Raw genomic sequence first — 25516 nt, forward strand, 5'->3', positions numbered from 1 at the left:
AGATAACACAAATTCTGAATCAGACATCTAATTCAGCACATTTCCTATTTAAATTTCTCCTGTACATTTCCCCTGTACTTATCTAAGGGTTGGCTTCTTTATTTGTATCTGTTGTCTCATGGCAACTGGTTTTGCAAAAGAGCAAAAAAAGAATGCTTGAAGAGAAAGAAGAAAATTCATTGCTCACACAGCCTTGCTTCAATTCAGTGTTCCTTCCCTATCCTGAAGTTTATTGATCAGAAAAATGCTACAGTTGTTGAATAGTTTGTTTTCATTTCACAAATGTGAATCAGGATTAATGCAGAAAGATAGGAATGTGTTCGTCATTAGAATTCGCTTTACACATTCCTTTATTTTTTAATCTATAATTCTTATTGAACTAAGAAAACTCACAGGGTATGTATCACCACAGAGAACAAAAAGAGCTTGATTAAGCCAGATGGAAGAAGATCAGCAAAGCGCTTTCCACAGTGCAAAATACAAACTTGAGAGGCTACTTCATGCTAATAATGAGAAATGTTTTTTTCCCAAAGTTGGGGAAAATCCTGGGGGGATTCCTATGTGCCAAAGGGCTTAAAGACACTTAATTTTGGACATGCTGAAGCCATTGGTAGATCTACCCTTTTAAAGCATGGGGCTCTTCTTTCTCTGAGCTGGAAGCTTGGTAGCTTTGTGGTCAAGCTGGGGCTATGGGCCTATTAGATGAGACATGATGCAGTGCTGGTGTAGCCACATGTCCCTGAGTTTGCCAGGGGCTCACGTCTAACCAAGTGGGCAGAACAAACAGCTTTTTGTAAAGCAACACATGGCTCCATGTTGAATCAGCTCAGGTCCTTGTTGCATCTCCTCCAGCATGGCAGGCTTGGTTCATCCTGTTCAGAGTACCCAAACAAGCAGTGTTCAGGTGGTGCCTTCCATCTTCCCGTTGATGCTGTTGGATTTTGTTGGCCACTAAATGAGGTTATGTCTGGTTTCACTGTCTCTCTTTACCTCCCACTCCTCCTTTCAGGTCTCTTCATTAGATGTATCCACTGTTGCAGATTGCTTTTTGAAAGCAGTATGTGTCTGCCCTTTTAGTCATTCTCTCCTACCAATATAACAAGCATAAAGCTGGGCCCTATGAGGTCTGGGGGGTCACAGGACCATGCAGCTGCAGGAGTCCATCCAATCAAGTAACATCTTTTACCCTCATAATGATAATTTCCCACTTTAGCAAAACACCCTGCTGCCAAACTCCAGTGATAATGAGCCTGTCAGTGCATCAATGTGCTCCCAACAGTATCTAGAAAGCAGGGATTTTTTTTGCAAGGCAAACAAAGACACTGATGATTAGCAACAACAAGCCAATGATTCAATACATTGCTGGCCACACGTACCAAATCATTGATTTTTCTGTCCTGCTGGGCAGCAGCTGTTCCATTTGCTCTTCAGAAATGTGGGGGTTTTTTTCTCCAGAAGTGTCTGGAAAGGTGGATGTTTCCCCAAGAATTGGAAGCAGCAGGCAGTTGCTTGTTGCAATGGGTTTGGGCATGTTGATGGTGTCCTTCTGAAGCTGCTGAGAAGTCTGATGGGGTTTCCAGTATTAAACTCTCCTTTTGAATCCATGTGAATGCAGTGATTGGATGGAAAAAGATCTCTTGTGAGAACTGATATGAAATTACAGGACAAAAAATGCTGCCCTAAAACTTACAATCACTGAAAGAAGTTAATCATAGATATCCTCATATGACTTCTCACTCTATACCAGTTCTGTGTAATCAGTATCTTACAGATCATCTAGTCTCAGCAGTATTGCTATTTTCATAATCCTTGCCTTGTCTATCTGGCTGGATTGAAATGGGATGTCTACACTGTTGCATTTCTGAGTAAAATATATGACCCCAAGTCAGTGGGAGTGCAATCTGCTCTGTAATGAGAGTCTTGATGTTTTGTCCTCTTTTTTTCCAAGGTACCTACGTGATGACAGTGACAGCAAATGATGCAGATGATGGTACCACAGCAAACGGGATGGTGAGATACCGAATCGTGACTCAGACCCCGCAGAGCCCATCACAAAATATGTTCACTATTAACAGCGAGACAGGAGACATTGTCACTGTGGCTGCTGGACTTGACAGAGAGGTGAGCTGAAAGCCATCATACCAGGTTCTGCGTCGTTGAGGGTTGCTGACTTGCAAAGCCCAGGTCTGGTCTCGAATACAAAGCCTCTAAAAGTTTTGCGTTGCTGTGTGGAGATGGTGGTCTTTGCTTCTGGGGCATCATGGCTTTAATGTGATATTTTTGTCTTAATCCATATCAGTCGATGAAACCCCAGGAGAAGCTTCAAACCTGTGAAGCTGATATTTTCCTTGTATAAATTTGTACAACTCAAAGATGTAGAAAATACTCCAGGAGGAGCAGGGGGATGAATAAATTGGCATTTGTCCACCTTCTTTTGGGGAACAAATAAATGCCAGACACCTATAGCCCTTTCTAGGCCTGTCTTGTGTAGTTCTGTGCATGGGACCTTTGGAAGCAGTTACACAGCCTAAGCTCAACACACTTTACATGTTTCATAATGTCATCCTTGGGGCATTTTCAAACTAGGAAAATGTCTTCCAGTGATTTTGGTTTTGCTTTTAATGCCTTTTCTTCTGGGCATTTTATAATATGGAGCTTTTCCAAATGCTCCATTTTTACTGAAAAAAATATACTTTAACAATGTAAGCAATATAGTGTGATTCTCAGAGCTCTGCCCTCTCTAGTTGTGAGTGTAGCTCAAGAAGGAAGCAGTTATACCTCATGCATTGAACAAAAATCAGTGTGATGGGTTGGAGTTACCTGGGAAGGAGGGGATGGGGATGAAGGGAGAGGGTTTTTTTCTCGTTGAACTGTGCAGTTAGTGGAGTGTCACCTATCCAATGCAATTAGGAGTTCTTGATCAACTGAGAAATGGGAAGAATGATTTGTTCATTCAGCAGCCAGCCATAGGTACTACACCTATGCAGCAAATACAAAAGTAAGGACTTTGATAGTCTTAGGCTCAAAAGTTTAAGTTCAGGCAGTCCCCAAATAATGAGTCCAGTGAAATCCATTTTGAGAGAGCCCAGTGTGCTGCACTTTGGAGAGAAGGCACCAGAAACTGATTTTGTTTTTCCTTTCTCTGCTTTCCCTCTTTTCTTCCCCCATGACCAATGGCAGGGACAGAGTGGCAGGAGGCCTCACGTCCAGGCTGGTGGAGAGGTTTCTTGCCTGGGACTCCAAACTCAGAGGCTTAAAAACCTCCAGCACCTCAGACATTTTTTTTTCCCTTGCTCGTCAGCCCTGGTGGCACTTCCCTAGCCATGCTGCAGAGCACTCTGCCAGCTTTTTTGCCTGTTTCATTGGCATGCCCAGGGCTGCTTTTTTGCTTTGCAGCTGCGTGGTGGCTTTGGGAGGAATCCCAACTGCAGCTGTGGAGCTGGGCTGAGGGCAGATGAAAGCATTGCCAGCAGCTCAGCAGCAAGCACAGCACCCCAGGGCAGCCAGCAGGACTGGCACAGGAGCTGGAGAACTGGCTGGGAACAGCGTAGGTTTGGGGCTTGCCCAAGGCACAGTTTCAGGGTGAGTCAACCCAGGGGTAGATGCTCTGTGAAAAAGCTTTCCAAGGAGAAAGCTGGGTGAGCAAAGAGCTTTCCAGATGTGAAGACAAGAAGCAGAGCTAGGGGAGCAGGAGGAGCACCAGAGCCTGCTCCTTCCCACCTGACATGGCGCAACCTAGGGCAGATTTGACCTTTCCCTGCTCTTTTTATTTAGAGAACTGAAAAGTTAGCTGAATCTTAAACAGGTAGATTATCCTGGGCAATGTAGAAGCCTGCAGCGTGTTTGCAGTCGAAGAGGAGAAGCAAGTGCTGTAGAGATTGCTGGCAGCCCTCATGGGGACAGTGGCATAGTACTCGGAGGAAAGATGGGAATTCTGGCAGGAAAATGCTGATTTTATGGAAATGACAGAACTGTTACTGCCTCCTTGACATCAGTGGAGGACAGTATTTTAATGTAGGGCTTTAAGGGTAAAGAAAGGTCATCTGCTTATATTAATTTCAGAGGCATAGGTTGGGATAGCTTGGTGGGAGAGAGATTTGAATCTCAACAAATCAGCTGAAAAAGAGGCAGGTGATAATTAGGGGGAACTGATCAGGCAGAACACTTCTCTGTTTTTAAATGTATCTCGTGTGTTTCGTGTTAGTTCCCTGTTGCACTGGGTCTGGGAAATCAAGGCAAGCTGGCATCTTGTGTGTGGAAATATGGTGTTGAGTGTCTCAAGCTGAGTACCAGGTTGGGCAAGGGATGCTTGGATCAAGGCAGAGCAACCAACTCTGGGCACAATCCTGGGGCTGCCCTGAAGCTACAGGACATGGTTATTCCCAACACTCTCTGCTGCGCTGCAGGATTACATCAGGAATTTGCAAAAGTTTTTGGGTTTTTGACTTAAAATTAATTTAAATTAATTCTAAATTAAATAATATGTTTAAACACTCCCATAACTGTACCACAGATTGGTTTTTTTGTTTGTTTGTTTTTGTTTGTTTTTCCTGAAATTTTGAGAAAGCTATTAGAGGAGTAAATTTGGTTTTGCTGGTGACATTTTCTTGTTAGGAAAAGGAGCCGAAGAGCAGTATTTGGAATGCAGATTTGTGTAAATTAAAATGTTAACAAATCTGACCTATTCAGCTGAAACTGCTACAACCAAGATAAATTCCCTGGATACCAGTTATTTCTCCAAATGCTTATTGATACATTTTTCAGTGCCGATGACACTATTATGTTAAGCTGTGTTGAAACAGAACCAGGCTTTCAGTCTCCCTTGGACCCTTCTACCTTGCTTCTGCAATGCAAAGGTGCCTGAAAGCAGGTGCAAAAATAACTGTCAAAGCTGTTCCATATCAAAAAGACAGGTCTGTGTTCCAGATCCAGCATTTGTCTTTCAGAGAGGAGAAACATCACTCCAGAACTCATGTTCCTAGCTCAGTGTTTCTGTTGTGTGGCCACAAAATGAGATTTTCCAGTATCTTCACTTAAATATTGATCCGTTACTGGTTTCTTACATTACCCTCAATTAATGAAATGTCCAAGAAACTGGACAAAGTGTTCCAGCTTGCTTTGTGTCATGAGAATTGTTTTGATTAACCTGGAAGAAACCTATTTTAAGACAAATTCATGTAGTTTGCTGCTGTTTGTAAAACCTCATTTCCACAAACCAAGGAGGAAATTAAAAACTCAGCCTCTCAAATTGTGCTGGTCTCTCTAAATGTGTCTGACACGGAAGATAGCAAAATGAAAAGCGAAGGTATTAAAATATTGATGGCTTTAAAGTTATCTTACCTGGTTCCCATTAATCTGGATGTAAATATGGTTACAATGCTCTGTGTCCATTCACTCATTACGGCTGCGCTTAATTGAATGGATCCCCAAGGAAGATAAAGATAATTGGACTGCACTTCATAAAAATTATTAAAGGAGGACAGTTTAGCAACAGCCTGATTTAAGCTCCTGGATTCTTAAGGGTGAGAAATGCCAAAGGTGTCACAAAGGAGCGTCTATTCCTTGAACTAACAGGGAAAACAATAGGGATTTAGAGTGTGCCAGAGGTTCAAAGGTACATTCAGCCAGCCAGGCTTAGGTGTAAAGGTTAAAAGCAGATACTTTCTCTCATGTAGGAAAACGTCAGGGAAACGTAGGAAATCTGTATTTTTCATGAAAATAGGAGGGAAAGATCAAATAGTGGTAGGAGCACAAAATGGATACATTATTAGGGAAGTCTATGGACATTAAAGATGGACAGGTTGTAAGAGAGTTCAGGGGGTAGGAGGGGACCATGGTATCTTATCTGATCTATAGCAGGCTGCTGCAGAAATGGGTGGTACTACCAGGAGTTGCTACCAAACAGCTTAATTTAGCAGTGTGTCTGAATTCCAGATTTCATGGCTCTATTTTTTTTCACTGAGTAGAAAATAAAAAGAAGTTAAAAAAGGTCAGCTGTCCCCAGCTGGGGCTTGGAAACAGGCAGAACATTTGTAATTCTGTTTTCCATTCTGAAAAGTAACGTTTCTCCTTATAACCATGCAAATGGACCAGCTCTGTTGTGTTTGCTCATTTAATCCACTGCTGCTCATGCTGGCGTTCCAGTCGAGGATTGAGCCCAGACTTGTCAGTCTGACTGTGAGCTCCTGGTGCAGTAATTCAGCTCCATCAGCTCTTTTGATTTCTCTAGTGGCAGAATATCTGTCTCAGTAGCACAGTAAACCTGCGCTGGGGCTGTAGTATAGGCAATATCATCCTCTGAAGAGCTTCCGCTAAATATTTTATGAACACGGACTTTGAGAGAGCGGAAGGGGAAAAAAAAAAAAGAAACAAGAGAAAAGGAGCTGGTTGATCCCACACTCTGCTGGCAGGCCAATAAATGTCGAGATGTCTCAAATGTCATCCAGGCTTATTTGAGATAATAAGTATTTGGGCTCTGCGGTGCTTGTAGTGTAATGTTGCTAACTTTTTGAGATCTCGTTTAGAAAGGAGTCCCTTCCTGGCACATTCATCTCGTGTTGAAGAAATGAAGCAAGTCAGGAGCTCTGAGTTTTGGTATGTTTGTATTTCTTTTTAAAAGTGATTGGAGCTCTGCTGCTGCAAGTGATTTTAAAAATACATGAAGTCCTATTCTATGATTACTGCACTTGGCTTTCTGGAAACGTGATGTTGCTAGTCTTTCTCAAGTGAGTGAAAGATAAAAGGCAGAGCCTGCCAACAACTGAGTTAGCGGCTTATTTTATTTATGAATGAAATGGCAGGATTTTTGTGGGAAGAGGAAAAGTTGTTCTTATTGGCAGAGACAGTTGATTTCTTTTCCAAGACTCAGGTTTTGGTGCAACTAGATATTTCTGATGGAGCAGAAATTTTAAATACTATGTTTAAAAAAAAAAAAAAAAAAAGCAGTACTCTGTCCCTCCAAAAACTGAGTGGGGATTGTTTTTTACCATCTATGGTAACTATTTGGGATCCAGGTCACTGCAGTAGCTTTTCAAAACCTTGTTACTTCATTTCAAATGTTGGCCAGCAGTCAACAAGGCATCGCGCTGGTGATAGGAATTAGTTAAGCCATTAGCATAGCCACTGCTATAGTTCGTCCTTTGGGAAATAGTCCTTTGGATAGCAAGCCACTAATTTGAAATTACCCGAGTACAATGGTTTCGTCTGGATCTGGCTCTTCCAGTGAGCTGATACTTGCCTTCTGTGCTGGGACATTTTCCACTGACAGGAGAGTCCAGCAGCTTTCAATCCTTTTTCCACCCCGAGGATACAACAAAAGGATTTTATTCTGTTCTAAATTGTGCTCACCTGTATTATTTTTTCCCCTCACTGCATTTCAATGTGATGTTCTGCAAAGCTGCACCTCCTCCTCTGAGCAGGCTGGAGGAACATCTGCTGCAACATGAGGCTGGAGGATCAATACGTGGTACAAGTGATACACGAGTTAATGTGTGCAGATTATCAGACACGTAAGTGCACTGACAAAATAAAAAGAAAGAGGGAAAGTGACATCTAGATGGCTTGACTGCATCCTAAGAGTTTCTGTTTCCCATTTTCCTCAACCCAATTAGCCTTCTCCAAGGATCAGTGAAGACTAATGTAAAATAGGTAAGAGGATGTTGCCTTCTGACAGGCACAATCTAGCATGGAGAGTATTTGCTGTTCGTGTCTATTACAGAGTTGTTTAAAGTGAGAGGGATTCTGGTTTTCATGTTCTCACCATTATTTTTTTCTTGAGAACTAAAACAAGGTTGTTTGATTCTACTGAGCTGCAAGTATCCTGCTTTTAAAGGTGAACTTCCAACATCACTGCATTAAAACGTGCAGAAAAATACATCCACAGCTGAACTCACAGGAGGAGAACAAGAGTGAGAGATTAGCAATTATTTTGCCAGTGAGGCACATCCATTTCTATGAATTTGGACCACAAGCCCCTATATTTAACTTCCAGACTTGCAGGCTCTCAAAATATTTTCCAGTGACTGATGATGGACTGTAACAGACTTCCAGGGAAAAGTGGCTTTTCCACTTTTCACATCATTCAAATGATGATTGGAGCTCTTTGTTGAACATCTCTTCAAGCCACACATAAACTACTGGAATTCTAACAGGGTAGGTAAAATACAAGAGCATCCCCTGTACAGCAGGTCAGACTCTGTGTTTTACTTGTCCCTTCTAGCTTTGGCCTTAATGTTTCTGACAGAGTTTCCCTTTGCTGTTGAGTTATCCCCAGCCCTCTCACACAGCAGACTCTGTCTGCCCAGCTGCAACACACCATCCCAGGGATTTGTGGAGCACAGAGTCATTCTAGGGGATGAAAACCACTCTATAAATGTCATTTATCACTGAATACTGTGTTACTCCTGATACCTTTTAGTTTTTCAGGTCTATGTAACAAAAATGTAAATACTGAAGCTTTATATATTAATACGCCTGAAATCATTACTTAAAGATAAAACTAGTTAAATTATTCAGTTATAAAATTATCCCATTTCCACAGCAGCATATCCTGTCAAAGGCAGAGCTGATTAGCCATAAGCTGAATTTAGTGAGTAGATTTATGCTTGATCCTGGTTTATGTTTCTACATTGTATGTAGGACTGATCTGCGCTCACTCCATCATTCCAGCATGCATTTCATTTTCTCATTACAGACAAGAATGACCTTTTTTCAGCAAATTATGGTGAAGAGCACTAGCACTCATCAGTGAAGAAGGCTGATTGTATTAACCCCATTTAGTGCCTTTGGAAATATGTCATGCAACCAGTGGAGGGCAACTTGTAGTAATTTGAGATACCGGAAGTTAGCAGATGGGGACTGTTGGTCCAGCCTTGCTTAGTGGGTTCCTCAGTAGCCCTTGCTGCAGGATGGGAAGATGAGAGAGAAGCACCGTCATAGAAAAAACATGGTTTGTTTTAATTAAGAAGGGAATTGTGTCAGTGGTTCTGAAGCCTTGTTACAATACCTGGAAAGAATATCTCTCCCCATTTGCTTTTCTCGAACAGCAGTGCCTGTGTCTCCTTCTGGTGGCTGTTTTGCTACAATCATCTGTACCTTTTGATCCTCTGTATGATTGCTTTAACTCACTAAAAAGGAGGTTTTAGAGCATGTGTATATGGAAGGGGTTTTTGAATTCTTGTTCCTTGATAAAAAACTGATAGTCAGGTAGAATATTATACTGATAGAGGAAGGGCTCTGAGCCATGCACCTTGGAAGACAATGACATGAGTATGTGTGTCACTTGAAGAAAGACGTATTTAGAGATTATAGGAAAAACTTTTAAAGGACAAAAGAGCTTTCCAAAAAATAGCTTTGGAACTGTGGGAGTCCAATGAGTAGGTGGGAAAACAGCCATGGTGTTTACCACCTAAAAAAAATTCACCATCAAGATGGTCAGGACACAAATGTAGCAAGCTGAAGACCAACTGGTTATACAAATTGTGATGATCTGTTGACACTGTTTGAATGTGAGTCTGTGTGAGCTTAGCTTAGCTGTGGTTCCATCCACACACATTCACTTCTTCCCTGTGATTAGACACTAATGGCCCTCTCATCACTGGAGGATTTAGGAAGTTAGTAATATTGACAAGCATAGAGAAACACTAGGAAGAAGATAAGAAGCAGATGCGTATTTAATCATACTGTCTGGACAGGCAGAGCATCTTTATTGGCCACCTGCATTGCTAATCCTTGATAAATGTGTGACTTTTAATCCCTGACACCTCTGCTTTTGGGGAAGGGGCACTTTGAGTGCCCAGGAACAACATGGCAAAGCAGATCCTGTTTGGTTAAGCAAGCTGCTCAATCTGATAGTTTCCATGAAACCTTATCACCCTCTTCCCGTTATTTCAGTCTGTGAAACACAAACTGTTTAGGATTCAGAAAGCCATGGACAACCATGGCAGGATAAGCAGTTCAACAATTTTTTTACTGCTAATTTTGAACTTGTCTTCAGTAATTCTTTGCCTTGCTGTTGGCATTGCTGAGAGGCCATATCATGACTGAAACACACCATGTCTTCTTTGCCACTCCTCTTGCCCTCTGAAGGAGAGTGTCAGAGCTGTTTGTGAAGGGTGAGGAAGGACCCAGGATTTTGTGGCAATGCTGATGCTCTTGAGAAGTGTAGACCGTTTGCAGTCCAGTTGCTGAGGATAATTCATCTCTCCTGATGAGGCTGGTGATACCCAGGCTCCAGTCAAATGCAGCGGTCAGAGGAGCTGATGAGGAGCCCACCTCAGCACCACGGTGCTTCTCTGCAGTAATTACACAACAAGGTGATCTGCCTCACCCAGCTTGCATTTGTCCTGGCCTTGCTCCTCTCTGAGGGCATTTCATTCTCCATCAAATTATGTTTTCAATAAAGAGGATCAAATAGAGCACTGGTGCTGCCTTTATTGGTCTAGTCATTCTGTGATATTTTTCAGTCTGAGGCCCCGTGCATCGTGTGTCCCTTCTCACAACATGCACAGAAGAGTCCTTTAACAGAGCAGAGGGAGATGCTGTAGAGAAGTAAACTGATGGCCAGTTTACATCTCCCGTGAAGCTGATTCCACCAAGAATGAGTCCGAACCTTTGGCTGAAACAGTTTCCTCCCATTCAGTCAGTGCATATGGAGCTATTTACTGCCTGCCAGCGTAGCTCCCAATTTGTGGGGGGTTTTAATTATTTTTTTCCATTTGGCTTAGACTCTCTTTTATACACCTGGCTTCCCTTAAGTATTGCTAGCATTCAGATACAATGGCCTCTGGAGGAGATTGTACTGATTCACATGCTAAACTGCAATGACTTCTTACTCATATTTGGATAAGCTATTGAAGAGATGTTACCAAATTGAAAAGCTACATGATTTGGTGTTGACCTACCCACAGAAAACAAACCTTTGAGTTTAACTGGATCTGATTATAGAGTCTGAGCCAGAATAGGACTGATACACAACCTAATCAGCTCTCTTTTTTAAAATGAGGCAATGTTCAGAGCCTCTCCTGTAAGAAATTCCACATATACTAGTAGTCTATAGACCCTTTTCTTTCTTCACACATATTTTAGTATGTTCAGAGAGTTCTGGTACAGTCTGGTTGCACTTGTTTCAAGTTGCTCATGAAATCCCACCTCTGACTGCAGTGGGTTGGTTTATACATTATTCAGTAGTAAAATCCCAGCTGAATAGTGCAGGGGGAAAAGAGTTAAATATTGGAGGGGAAAGCTCACCAGGTCCTTAGCATAAGCTCTCTGGTTCAGACCTGCATTTCTTTTTCTGTTTGAGCTTGCCTTACAGTGGAGAAGAGTGTATCATTCCCATTTTATATAGAATACTACCTCCTCAGCTCAGGTAGATTCAAAGTTTTTCTTCTGGTACATCACATACTTTCCAACAGCCCCTTCTCATCTCTAAAGGGATTATTGTCTAAATCTGCACCAGGTCAAGTGAAATAATTAAACACAAGCTGTCTCCACTAATTAATTTATCCCCAGACCATTGTCTGTTGTTAGCATTTTAAAGAGAGATTTTCTTAACTCTGTCTTCCTAAACCTAGTAGTAGGGGTTTTTTTAATAATCCAGCCCATTCCTGTAAGTTTCTTTGGCTACATCTCTTACGGAAATATGATCATCAGTGTGTTTGTCCGAGCATGAATGAGGTTACAGGAAGTTTCAGTCTGCAGTAGCTACTTTTCTTAACACAGCATAAGAAAAATGCAGTGTAAATACAAAGGAATGTAGCTGTTAGAAGACCAGATACAGAGCCTTGTATTCTGAAAGTATTCTGGAAATGGAAAGTCAGTGTTGTAAACAATGGAGAAACTATTATGTGCTTTGTAAAATATAATTGAAATGATGAAATACCTAGTGTTTTTATGGTAGGTCTCAGCAGAGCTTTGGAACACTGTTAGGATCATGGAATATGAAGTTGCTGGTGATGTAATTTTTAAAAAAGGCAGAAATGTGTGCACAGGGACAAAAATGTGGGAGTTTGCTATTCTGTGCCACAAATAGTGTTGAATTTCTTGAGTTCTGTACTAATTAGTATCCTGAAAAGTGGCAGAGGGTGGCTCTTTGAAGGAGAGAACAATTGTTCGTGTTAGACACTTCCAAGCATTACTGGACTGTCTATTAATAATCACATTGTCAGGTACCAAGATTTGGGACATTCTCCATTCACTACATGTTGGGAGAGTCTCTTGGATGAGGCCACCAAGGTGTCACATACAGGCAGGATGGAGATATTTGCCATTTCTCCCAGAATCGCATGTTAAAGCATCTAGGAGCCAGCATAGGAGAGCAGTGAGGCAGTTTGTTCTTTTGTCATGGCAACCTCATCATTTTTTCTTCTAATTCTTAGGCTAAATGTTTTCATTTCATTGTTGTTCTTTTATTCCTTTTTTTGTTTTAAATTGTGGGAATTTAGTGTTAAGATATCCTCATTAAGTAGAGTATGTGTCAGTACAATGATGTTTTATTCAAGCTATTTGCTTTTTTGCACTTAAAATGCTCTGTGTTCCAAATGCCTTTCTAGAAAAATAAATGTAATTTTCAGATAAAGTAAACAGGTCACATGCTGAGTGACCTGAAATCTGATGGCTAAAATTTAGAAGAGGAACTAATTGGATAAAAAGGTGGTGACTCATATTATCCAGACATTCAATAAGTTGGCCTTTCCAGTCTTCTGAAAAATAAAGACTGCAGTTTCACATTCATAACAATGTGGAATTCATCTCAGTTGATGAGGAAGAGTCTGGTTTTAATGCTTAAAAGTTTAGGCAGGTGCTCAAACAGGGCTACACTGGCCAGGCTGATTTCTGTTGCTGGAGGATGGGGAGCAGGGTTTGCAAGTCAACAGCAACTGACCTGTAGAATTGGTAAAGCTTTTCTGGTAGAGATCTGCTTTTCTAAATGGAGGATTTGATACCACCCAAGCAAGCATATGCCAGATAAAATGCCTACTTAGGAAGCATTGTTCTCACCTTCACAAGGTGAATTTCCAAGAGGTAAGAGCAGCATCCTCCTCTCTTCACTGTGTGGTTTGTTTGCACGGAGTGGAGCTGGCTCAGCTGTAGGATCTGCAGTGCCTGAAACATCCTACAATGGATTGTACATGTTTTGCTCACAGGGAGCTTGCACTGGGGGAAGTGAAGTAGTAGATGAGAGGATACTCCATGCATTATTCATTCAGAAAGTGGTTTGTTTTGGAGATGTGTGTGTTTCTGCAATTATTTTAGCCATTAAACTTCAGCCCTGCAAATGCTTTCATCTTGGCTGATTCCATCTTTTTGTGGCCAAGGCAATGCAGAGGACTATGATGGGGAATGTGTTATTAGATTTGTAAATTACTAGCGTTTTTCTCTCCTTGATGTTTGATATCAGAAGACATGATGTTTGACAGAAAATGTAGTGAACAACATTTGCTTGTGAGTCAGCAGCATGATGTGGTCTGAATTAATGTATATTTGAGCATAAGGAGACAATCTGACAGGGTTATCAATGCTCTTCACTATCAGAAAATCTGCCCTGTGGCTGGGAAGTGAGGGATCTTTCCATCAGCCTGTGCTGGAGAGGCACTTGTTGACTGTGTGACTTCAACCCAGCAGTATCTAAACTGACTTTCCATCAGCAAGCTTTGCTAGTGCTAGTAAATAAGCTTGAAGACCAGGGAAATCTGCAGAACATTGGGTGGATCTTTGGGTACGTTGACAGCCTGCAGCTCCTTTGGCCATGGCAACAATTCTATGAATCCTCAAACTAGAGAGCTGAAGTATATCTCATCTATATCCATCTAAGAAAGCATCAACAATTTATGTTGATGATCCTGATTAGGCAGGACATGCCCCACAAAAGTTTCCTACCCCCAGATCAGGACAAAATAATGAATTTTCAAAATCCTCATTAAAAAAAAAAAACAACACAAAACTGAACTGAAAAAAAATCAACATTTTTATTTCATTAGCTGCAAAAATGTCATATTGATATTGGTCTTCTAAAATGATGTTTGACATTTTAAAAGATCAATTTTTGTCAAAGTTATCCCAAACCATTAAAGCCATTTTAAAAGGGACTATTTTGCAATGTAAAAATAAATTCCGAGTGAGGGAGAGGTTTTGAATGCCCTTCCTTGGGAGCAGTTTCACTCTTAGCATCTTCTTATGAAAAACCACTCTGTCATAATATTCTCCACCAGTTTTTATCCTCCGGCCCTTCAGCTCTCTGTATGGTCTCTGCCACTACTGTCACCTGATCATATCAAAAGGGGTAGTTAGGGATGTTCATCTGAAAGCCAATTCCACTGTTTGCAGTAAAAGACTATTAATGTAACTCAGAGTGACCATTGCTTGCAGTATTAGCATCTTCAAAGGCTGACTGACAGATGGAAGAAAAGGATTTTGCATTATTGTGCAGAACCTGATGCTCTACCAGGCCAGGGTTAAAGAGGAGCACAGGAGAACATCCATAGGATATGAGGTATGCTGAATTACATACTTAATAACCAGATGTCCAAGGGAGCATTCAGGGAAAACGCATCAAAACATCTTGCAAAAACTCATTTGAAATTACACAAATACTTGTTTACTTTTCACACGCAGTTATTTTCAAGTCTAACCACCTGCATCTGTTGGAGTGGCCCTAAATAAATACATCGTTACATAAACACAGGATTTGTTTAGGTTTTTTTTTCCAAGGAGGTTCAGGCACTACTTGCTTTGCAGTATTGCACAGAATGTGAGAAGGAGGTGTCTGAATTTCAATGGGACACTTTGACACAGAAAATCCCATGCTTAGTATGTTTGGTGTTTCTAAATTGTGTGGTGACAGCTACCTTAAAAGAAGACACAGTAAATAATATGGCACGTTCTTTTGCTAGAGAAATCTGAATATTAGTCAAAAAGTCCAAGCAGGTGATTACATTTCATTTAACATTTTGCTCTGCTTTTGCTACAGCAAGCCAGCATTTGGAGCATGCTGATGCACTGTCCAGGCCTTTTGATGACAGGCTTCCCAGTAGCACGTTGGTTCACTGCTCACTGGGAAAGGGGAGGATTGCTGTCCAAGGAGAGCAATGTGTCCTGGGCTGTGGGGAGAATGCCCCAGACCACCCCCAGTGCCTTATCTCACAGGATGCAATTACTTGATAAAGGTGATGCTCTCTGTAGCAGGCATTGTTTATATCCCACTGCAAGTACAGTCCACAAAGTTCAATCCAGTGTTCAGAAGTCCTTAAGTACCACTGAAGTGCTCTCTAGCAGGTGCCTGGGTTTTATAAATGAGAAAATAAACGAAGTGACTCAAGGTGCAGTGAGGCTCATCTGTGCCTTCTCTCTTCCTACCCAGAATAAAAGGTGAAGGAATAATCTGAAAGACACAATGGTTTTTGTTGAAGAAATAATCACAGGGTCGCTTACCAGAATCAGGAAACCTGCTTTATCCTTTGTTGCATTATAAATAAGAATTATATTTGTTCTTGGGAAACAAGCCTGAAATACACTGCAACATGTTATTGTGAGTGACGCAGAGGGAATGACTGAATAAATACTGCCTGTCTCTTCCATTAGGTGATTTTGTTTCTTACATTTCTTTGCTCTCCTTACCAGGAGTGAGTTGGTTTATCATTTCAGAGGTGCAGTCTGACCACTAATGGGATCACGTGTTACTGGGTCTAAGTTCGCAGCTGGCCGAAGGGAGGATGCAGCCTGCCTGGCAGGGAGTGTGGCAGGGGTGAGAGGCAGGGCTTCTGCCTCTCCAGGAACAGGGAAATACAAGGGAGGACAAGGGTGAGGATGTACCAGAAATAAAAATACATTTTCAGGGATGAAAGATTGAGGAGGCTGGCATAAAGGGGTTGGTGACAGAGCCTGGGCAGGCTTAGGAGCATCTGCTCACTGAAACTAGCCTAGTGCTTACTCACTCTGGTGACTGGGCATAAACAGCCGTGAAAATGATTGAATCTGGTTAATATATAAATGGTGCTGGTAGTGTAGGATGTCTTATGTTGAAGGAAGAAAACTGAGATTGCATGAAAAGTGTGAACACACAGGATTGGAGAGAAGTCAAGTAAGGATGAAGCTTGGGATGTTGCAGCTGAAGGAGGTTGAAGCTATCTTCTGTGCATCATGAGGAGAGTTTCTGCAGTTACTATTTTTTGCCCTTTTTCCACCCTCTGTGTGAACTCTGGCAAAGGCTTTGAGCTCTGAATTCAAAGGGATATATAAAATGCCACTCTAGATGGGACAGCCCACACAGTTAAGCATCCTCTCATGATACAGACGTCTGCCAGAGCCGCAGGCATGAGCTCTTGGAGCTCCGTGTTTGGTGCTTATGTCTCGCGCTAGGTGATTAGATGTAAAATTACACAGTATCATCCTGACTTGGAACATAAAACCACTTCCATGCGCTGTCTGGACTGTTCATACGTTTCTTGGCAGAAGCTGTTGCAGACACCAGCTTTCAATCCTTTCAAATTAAATGTCACTTGATGGTGGAGTCGTCGTCAGCACGAGCGTCCTGCTCATTCTGCTTCCCCTGGTGCCGGAGAGCGGTTCTGCACCTCCTGAGCTTGCTGATGAGCAGCTCATCTGGGAGCAGTTTCAAAGGAGATCTTTGACTTTCTTTGGCTTCCCGGAGGAATTCATAATTATTTCCTCCTTTATCATAGAGTGCAGCTGGAGGCTTCAGCTCCATTAGAATTGCCCTGGTAATTTCACAGTGTGAAATTTACAGCAAACAAGGGACATTAACGTTAAATAAATTTATGCAACAGCAACCCTCACCCAAGTCATTAAAAGTGTGTGCAATTTTTAATGGATGCTTCAGCATGGCATTTGATAAGTTTGTTCATTTCTTTTCCCAGTCTGTTAAGTATATGTGTACACACACACATAAATTTTCCTGCCGGAGGTATCGGTAAAAGCCATGGCCTCGAGCATCACCTCCTTGCAAACACTTTAAACATGGCTACAGTCCCAAGGGCAGTGTAGGGAAGAGAGGCTGTCACTGAAGAGGAGACTTTTGTTTCTTAGTGTGCAAGAGTGGGTCTGTGTGAGACTCAAATAATCCAATTGAACTACGTAGTGATTCTGAATTATGTCTATTTGAAAAGACAGGATATCATAAAGACTGCTAATCTGGTGGAAAATTATATTAAGCTGAGACAAGACAAAGTTGATTATGTGCTAGACTAGTGCAGATGTGCCTGGCACTAGTCGTTTATGCATATTGATTGATCTTAAATATAGCAGAGCAGAGGATGGCAGTGGTGTTGGTATGGTTATTGATTTTGTTGCAACTCCTTGGGCCTGTCATCGTAAGCTTTCAGATCCAGCTATCTTGACTGATACAACTCCTGATCAGAAAGCTTGATAAGTAAGCAGGCATGAGGCTGATGTCCTAGCCAAAGAAAACATGCCAGTTACGTCCTTTGAGAAGCAGCTTGTTGCACTTAATTTCATGCAAATATTCGGAAACATGCCAGGTCGGGATAGCTCAGTGGAGCCTGAATGTAAAATTCCTTGGTAGGCTGCAGGTGGGCTTCAGCAGGCCTTGGGTTTCAGCTGGTTTGGGGTTGACCCTACGCTTGTTGAATGCTGGTGATCTGGGCTGTGCGTTATGCAGTTTAAGAGTGCTCACGAGTCAGTTTGCTGCATGATCTGCTTTTCTTCCCTTTGCTAGAAGAAAGAGACTCAGTTTCCTAATAGATTCATTTTGGCTTTTACAAACCTACACAAGCAGAGCTGCTGTTTCTCCACCTCTCCCACGTTCCAAGCAGTGAAACTGTAAACAGGAGATTTTCAATACTGTTCTTTGGTCCCTGTGAGTCTTTATTTATTCTTAGTGATGCTGTGCCTAGAGCCCCTGGCCTGTGCCACCAGGAAGCCTGGTTTGCAGGGGCTCTGCGACTCTGCTGGCATCGTTTGCATGGAGCTCAAAATGTGACATGGGAGTCAGATAAGATGCTGGTTTTCTAATAAACAAAGTATGTAGGAGTAGAGAGAATTAGACCTTCAGCAGGCAATGAAATGGATTTGTGGCTGTTTGCCCTGGCTCTTTCCTAATACCCCAGTCCCTGGAGTTTATACATATGTATGGCCATCTCCACCCACCTTGACTGCAGCCTGAGCTCCATGCAGGTGAAGTCTGCCAATACAGAGGAGTTTCCATGATCATGGTTTAGTTCTGAAACAGTAATTTGTAAGCGTGTTGAATTGAGTGCATATCACTTACTTTGATTTATGTTTGTGCTAAGGTGAAAGAACTCTATCTCTGATTATAGACATCAAATACAATATATTGAAATTCAGTTATTATAACGTACACATCATTTATCAAATCCCTGCCCAATAATGCTACCATTTGCTGCACAGAAAATATAGCTTGATGGATTGCCTGCTTCTCACCATCTTTCTGAAGGCCAAGGGAGACAAACAGAATTATTTCAGAAATGTCAGACTCGGGCTCTTTCAGGCTGGGCAGAGGGACTGAAACCACAAACCACAAGGCAGTCAGCAAAATACCTAGGCAGGGTGAGGATTCTGAAGAGCTTACCATCCTTAAAGAGAACAAGTTTCTTTATTTCCTGCTCTCGTCAGGAGCAGGAGTGACCCATTGACTACAGGCAGAGCAGAGCATGTATCACCTTTTACACAATTTGGCCTGTTTTCGTGCCTGCTCTTCAGATGCTGCTGATCTAAAAAAAGCACAGTTTTGCATTTAAAGCAGCACTTATCTGGATTTGGATGCATATCAGCCAGTTCTTGCCTGTGATTTCAAAAAATAAAAATAAAAATTGCTTTGAAATATGAATTTCAAATTAAAACCATCAAAAAAACAAATAGCAGAAAATACTTTTGTTTCTTGTTGAGCTTTTATTAAGTTCCTGCTTCCTGTTGTGACAGTGTAGGTTATAGTTGGGCAGGAAAAAAAGGAAGCCCACAAACATAATTGCAACCATGTCTAATTAGGCAGAGCTATGTAAATTTAGCATTTCTACATGATTATAAATGTCAGGAGAGCCTTAGATAAGACATGAGAGTTTTGAGTATCTCTTGTGTACCTTGTCTAAAATGTCCTTATTGCTAATCCTATTCATCTGGAGTTGCTTCCTAATTAGAATATTTATGGGCTAATAAGGAAGTGAACAAGACACTCCAGTTCTGTTCCAAAGGTGAGAGTAGGGATTCATTAGACTCAGTGTCTCTGTTTTGATTGCTGTACAATGTAATTAACACTGTGCTAGACAATCATTTTAGATTTACCTTAACAACAAATATTTAAGATTCCGGTTGTTCTTTCTCTGAGTCTAGGTCTGCTGAAATCAAGAGCAGTTATGTCATGAGCTGTGAGAGATTTTTAGGTTCCTTGATGGCTTTTTCCTATTTTATATTGCAAGGGGTTTTTTTGACCTCTGTTTCTCAGTTACTGATGTTTCTGTGTTTTATCCAGGTTAGCTAAAAGTGAATCTATTTTACGTTTGATGGTTTAGTATTTTATACATTTTTTTATCACTAAAGCCCATTCTATAGGAAATTCTTATTTTGATTCCGCCCCACCCCCCAAATTTTCAGTTGCATGTCTATATCCAGTCACCTGCTATAAAAAAATAATTTTTCAAGTGGGATCTAGTTTAGCTGGTTTTAGGTTATACTGCCAGGAAAGCACAGGAACTGGCTGGTGTTCAGGGTTTGACCCTGGTTTCCATTCTCCATTCTCCAAGGGTCTCCTGCAGCCCCACTGAGCCTGGGCACAGCAGCAGCAGGAGAAATGCTTCCTGCATCCAGATCGAGGTAATACCAGGGCAGTCCCATGAATTCTACCCTTCCTGTGTAGGAGACCATCACTCTGTGAGGCTTTAGATGCTCCTTAGTGGGATCTGGTCATTGCCTCTCTTCCCCCTTGAGGGAGGGTTCAGTCCTTGCCCCCACCATTCCAGCCCAAGAGCTGAGTTGCAGAAGACATCTTCAGATGCTACATCCTCTTTGGCTTTTGCAAGATGTTTCTTATTTCTTCCTGTCAAAGCTCCCCTTTCAAAGGACCCCTGAGCACAGCTTAAGGAGAGATGCTCCTTCCCTGCTGTCCAAGGGGAAGCTGTCAGGGCTGCCAGCCCCAAAACAGTGCAGCCAGTGCTGCTCAGGCCAGAGAGGCTAGGGTGCAGTTCCCCAGCCTCCGAAGTATCTCCTGTTGGATTTCAGAAAAGACCAAGGCACAGAGTTTCTGTTCTCCCCCTTCCCATCTCCCTTTATATTAAGCCCTACTTCTGTCTGCAAACCATGTCAGAGATCTGCAAATTAATATCCATAAAAAACAAAAAGGCTAAATTGTTCTCACATTTGTTGCCAGTGCTGTGGCCAGTCTCAAATCAACTCCTTTTCAAGGGTAAGCTGCTCAAAGCAAAACCTGGAGGTCTTGGTCTCCTCTCTTCGCTTTCCTTCACATACTGAGAAATGTACTCTGAGAAAATGTCTGTGACTTTAAAGATGTTATCAGAAAAGTTGTTAAGATGGCAAGTCACATTACTTCAAGTCTTCTCTGTATAAATTACAGTTATGTACAAGAGTCTTGTAGATAATGATAAATATAGCAACATTCTGCTGCTGATGGAAATCATTATCAGCCATTATCAACTTTAATTAATATATTCACATTATTCAAATACAGGTAGGAAATGTTCTTTGGCATCAAGTCTCGGGTAATATGCTTCGTGCTTTTGTGCAGCTTGAAAAGCAGCTGGCAACGGGAGAGCAACTCCAGTGAAACACTTTGTGTAGACTCAGGGTCCACCACATTATATGTCCTATAGATCTCAACTATTTTCCATGCCTGTGTACAAGGACTGGAAGATCTCATGTTTCTGAGGGAGATTTCTCTCCTTGGTGCACTGCTTCTGCACCAGAGGAGCCTTGCTGTTGTTTGTGGCATCTCAGTTGTCTCCGTAGCAACCAGGGTAATGCTGGGGAATACACAATTGAAGATGCTAGGAATGAGCACTGGTAGCAAATGTTCTTGGCTATGAAAAATGATTGAAAACAAACAGAAAATATGGGCTAAATAAACCTCTGCTAGTTCTAAATGGAATGCTTCTTGAAAATTTCCATTAGAAGTTAGCAGTTCTTTAAATAAATAACCAGTATATCCCCTTCCATCTGAGGATTTCCATCTGTTGATTTTACTTGTTTGCTTTTTTCCATTTTATAAAAATACTGAGGCCCAATTCTGCCATGTGCTGCACACACAGGGAGCCCCAGGGAGCAGCACCAGGTGCCTGGGGCTGAACATTCCCCTTCCACTTGAAAAAGAAACTGCAAAATAACATCAGGCAAATGGACAAACCCTCCTGAACCCCACCTGTCACTCCAGAAGCAAAGCCACAAACCCCTGAATCCACCCCCTGGCCTGTGCCCTGGGAACATAGCTGGGGGACTTTTTACCCCCCACAGATTTCCAGGGGAGAGGGCAGTATATTTTACACCCAGGTATTCTCTGTTCATCCCTGTGCCAAACCTGGCCCGTGGCAGCTGAAGACAGCAGCTCGGTTTTATATTCACAACAGAGCAGATAAGGAGCTGCCCAAGGAGATGCTCCTGCCTCCATCTCCCCAGTCTGTGCCCACTCCAGCCTGCTCACAGCATGCCAGGCCCCCCGGCACAGGCTCACATCAGCTCTCTGCAGACAGTGCAAGAATACCAGGATCATTCCCCTGCCCTGGGATGCACACCTTCTATCTAGGGCTTAGGCCAGAGGAAGGTGCCAGCCCAGGATGGTCTTTTCTGTTCAGACTGGAGCTGCAGAAATGGGGTCTCTGTGGTGTGTGTCATGTTTCCCACGTCTGCCTCTTCAAAGTGACAGGGCTGACTTGATGTGGGGCAAGGTCTGTCCTCTAAATCAATGACTCCATGGGCTAATGACTGAGTTAGAGACCTTCAGGACTCAAAGCAAGGACCTGTTACAGCTGGTTTGAGTTAGTGCTTTGTTTCTGCTGTCAGATAATATATTTCTAAACCTGGACTGTTCTGACACTTGCAACGAGAAAAGAGAAATAAAAAAATCCATGCAGCTCCCATTAACTGAGAGAGAGGTAAACACTGCAGTTAGTGGGATGAGATAAAACCTTTTCACCTCTGGGACAGAAATGATCTCACCTTATTCCCCACAGGAAGTTAATCAATCTCAAAGAAGATCTAGACACATACTTATCACAGCCTCCAGTTTCTTCTTGAGAAAGAGCAAGGACTAGAGTCCTAAATCCCTTCACATCCGGCCTGAGGAGGGTAGTCTTACCAGGTCCACGTGGAGCACAGTCTTCCAGCCTTGTGTCTTGCTTGCAGTGAAGTACATCAGCTTCTAGAACTCTTACTGTCACAGCACAGTTTTGTCTGGGAAGTGGAGGAAATAAAGCAATGCACATATAACATTTACTTAGTCTAACTTTGTACACCACCTTCATAACTTGAGGTGAGATGATCTACAGAAGTTTAACATTGTATGCTGCTGTAGGAGTAGGATAAATACTTTCTTTTCCAAAAGTACACATCTCACCAGTATTTAGAAGAGCCTTAAACTTATCATCCCTTTCTAAATCTGCTACAGGGCTAAGATGTTAAATTGGATTCTGAAGAAGATAACCTGATGCTGTTTTGGGGATGTTTCCCTCTTGTTGTGCAGGGAGCTGAAATTATAGAGCATGAGGCCACAGACAGCTGAGATGGTTTCATTCAAATTCTACATCACAACCAAAGCAAAAATAGTTCATTTAGAGGAATTCTTCATACCACAATATACCCTTTCCTTTCTAATTGTCAGAAAGTATCAGGACTAGAATAAGGACCATTTCTTGCAACTAGTGTAGGCTGGACAAGTGACAGCTGGCATGAGGTAGCCTGGGGTAGGATGAGATAGCCCAGGCTTCCTGCATGTGAAGGGGGCATGGACACAAATCCTGTGAAGGGGCTAAGGCAGTGGAAATCCATACCCCAGCTTGTCTCAGAATAGTTCTTTTATATACCTACATCTTAGTCTGCAGTTACATTTTGCTGGGCTAGTTTTGTCACCAAGTATAAAATTATTAACTGCTGCCCAAAAGTTGCAGTCAATCTCATTACAGTGGCAAGAAGTTTCTTTCTGCTGTAATTCTGCCCAGGAAACTGGTACTTCTCAGCAAAGTGACTTGCACATCAAAACAGGCCTCAGCTGAGGGGTAGGAGGGAAGGAGGTGTCATGGCCAGTATGGATTTGATCAATGTGGCTTTACCTCTGTGCATAAGGAAGGCTTAAAATAGTATTCGGCATCTCAAACTGGACTCCCCACACAGATTAATGCCTCTGAAAAAATAGTCTTAATTCCTCTGCCTGTTCCCCATTTGAGAAACTGGGTTAATTCTCAGCTTACAGAAGTTTAGTGAGTATGATTTTGTCAATATTTATGCCTACAAAGAAAATAAAATATGCCAGCATTACTTACAGCATTTTGGTAAGCTCACCAGAGCAGCAGCATCCATGATCAGGTCATGAGTTAACAAGGGTTAATTAGCTTGGCAAAATTATGCTTTGCAATTTTTCATTTCAGTCTGTTACTTTTGGGTAGTTTATAAATTAGGCTACTAAATTCAGGGTCATTTTGCTTCTCCTGTGAAATTCAGCTCTTCTACATTAAGATGTTTTTTAAGAGCAAATGTAGCCAGAATTGGAGAGAACTGAAATGCTGAAACTCCTGCCTGCAGCTAATAGCCAAGAAACTGCTACATTCCTCCAATTTTATAACCACAAGAATTACGTGTCATCACATAAAGATGCTTGGCAAGTTCCTCTTTCGTACCTTGTGGCAATGTGAAGTTAATTCCATATTACAAGAACCTGGGAGGTTGTCAAGGGGATCTCTATGGTACTGGCTCCTTTATAAAATTTCCTCTGCTAAGATGGAACCTGCTCCTTCTCACTTAAAGGCCTTTGACACTTGCAAAGATTCCATGCATCCCTTAGATGACAAAAAGCATAGAAATTAAATGCTGAGTGATTAAAGCCTTGATATGAGAAAATTAAATTCTGCCTTCAATTATTGAAATGGCTTGTGGCTACTGCTCCATCCTCATTTTACATACAATTACAAGAAATGGCCCAAGCTACCCTGCCAAAGATCTCCCTGCACAGCTGAGACACTTTAGGATTATTGAAAATCCTCCCTCCTCTTTCAGACTCATAAACACTGCCCTTAAGTGCCACGCTTGGTTTATCAATACACTTCTTGTGGAGTACTTTTCAAAAACCTATTCTGACCAGACCTTCTCCTCGTGCCATTGACATTGAGCAGTTTGTTTCCTGGGTGATGATGGTTGCTCTCTTTGTAGTCTCACCTGGACATCCAGACTCTGCTAACGGAGATCTGATGAAGGCTGACAGGCCCAATATGGGAAGGAAGCCATCCCTGCTGGTCCCAGCGGATTCTCACTCTGGCACTCTGCCAGCCCCACTTCTCACTCAGGGAGCTCATCAGCAGTTTTGCGGTTTCTCGTGAAGCCATTCGTTCCTGTTCCTCACTTCTCTGGCTTTATGTCTTGTCTGAAACCTTCTCAGCAGGCAGTATATTTAGTTGTACAGGTTCTTCACTCCCCAAAGTGGAAAATACAAACCCTGGAGGGTGGTGAAGTCCCACTGGAGCTAGTGCCTGTTGAACTGGCATCGCATCCCTCAAAAGGTGTCTCCAAAGCATCTGAGGCACCAGAGGTTGAGTTTCAGACCTCATTGCAGTATTTCTGTCCTGAGTCTTTGGGCACAACTGAGTCCAAAAGGTGCAGGCATCTTTGCCCAAATGCCCTGAAGCCACTTACTATTACAAACCTATGATCTCTCAGTATAACAACCAGTATTTTCCCAGGACCTCTGTTTCTCATTCCCCAGTGTTGTACCCCAGGGAGCAGTGAATGCTGAGAACATCAGCAAGCTCCACAGGAAGTTTTGCACCATTGAGACTGCTCTCTGGGAAAATTTCTTTTGCTGGCCTTCCTTTTGTAAGAGTAGACCTTAATAATCCATCTGTGACTTTAATTTAAAAAAAAATAATAAAAAAATATTTCTTTTATATTTATCTGATACATCTACATATAAACATTAGGAATATTAGCCTCTAAATAAAACAGCTGAGACACCTTGTGCCAAGAACTGTAGCACTATATCCTCCATTAATCCTAGATCTTGTTCAGTGAGTGATTTGTGCCAGCTAAGGGGTTGTAGTTGTGTTGCACTGGTAAGGTATCACAGCCTTTGTTACTGTATTTTGCTCCAGACTTGCATGTTTTTTTCCATCAGACTCTGTCAAAAGTTTGCAGAGGAGAACTGTCAGTGAAGGAGGCAGGTGGGACTTCTTGGTGTATGTCCCATGTTGCTCAATCCTTGGAGCCTATCCAGTAGATTCAACTTCAGTGATGCACACAAGGCATAGTACCCAGGATGGCTTTTCAATAGATTTTCCAGCTGAGTCTTCCACTGACTTAACCTGCCCAGTTGATC

General features: G+C 42.1%; 1 protein-coding gene across 1 annotated transcript in view; it reads left to right on the forward strand.

Moving 5' to 3' along the window:
• Positions 1 to 25516, forward strand: part of CDH4 (cadherin 4) — a 426991-nt gene that overhangs the window by 349200 nt on the left and 52275 nt on the right. Inside the window, exon 7 of the mRNA XM_051633293.1 lies at positions 1949 to 2121. Within this exon, the coding sequence (XP_051489253.1) occupies positions 1949 to 2121 (173 nt within the window). The remainder of the gene's footprint in view (positions 1 to 1948; positions 2122 to 25516) is intronic.

This window comes from Apus apus, chromosome 15, assembly GCF_020740795.1.
Source record: "Apus apus isolate bApuApu2 chromosome 15, bApuApu2.pri.cur, whole genome shotgun sequence".
NCBI lineage: Eukaryota > Metazoa > Chordata > Aves > Apodiformes > Apodidae > Apus > Apus apus.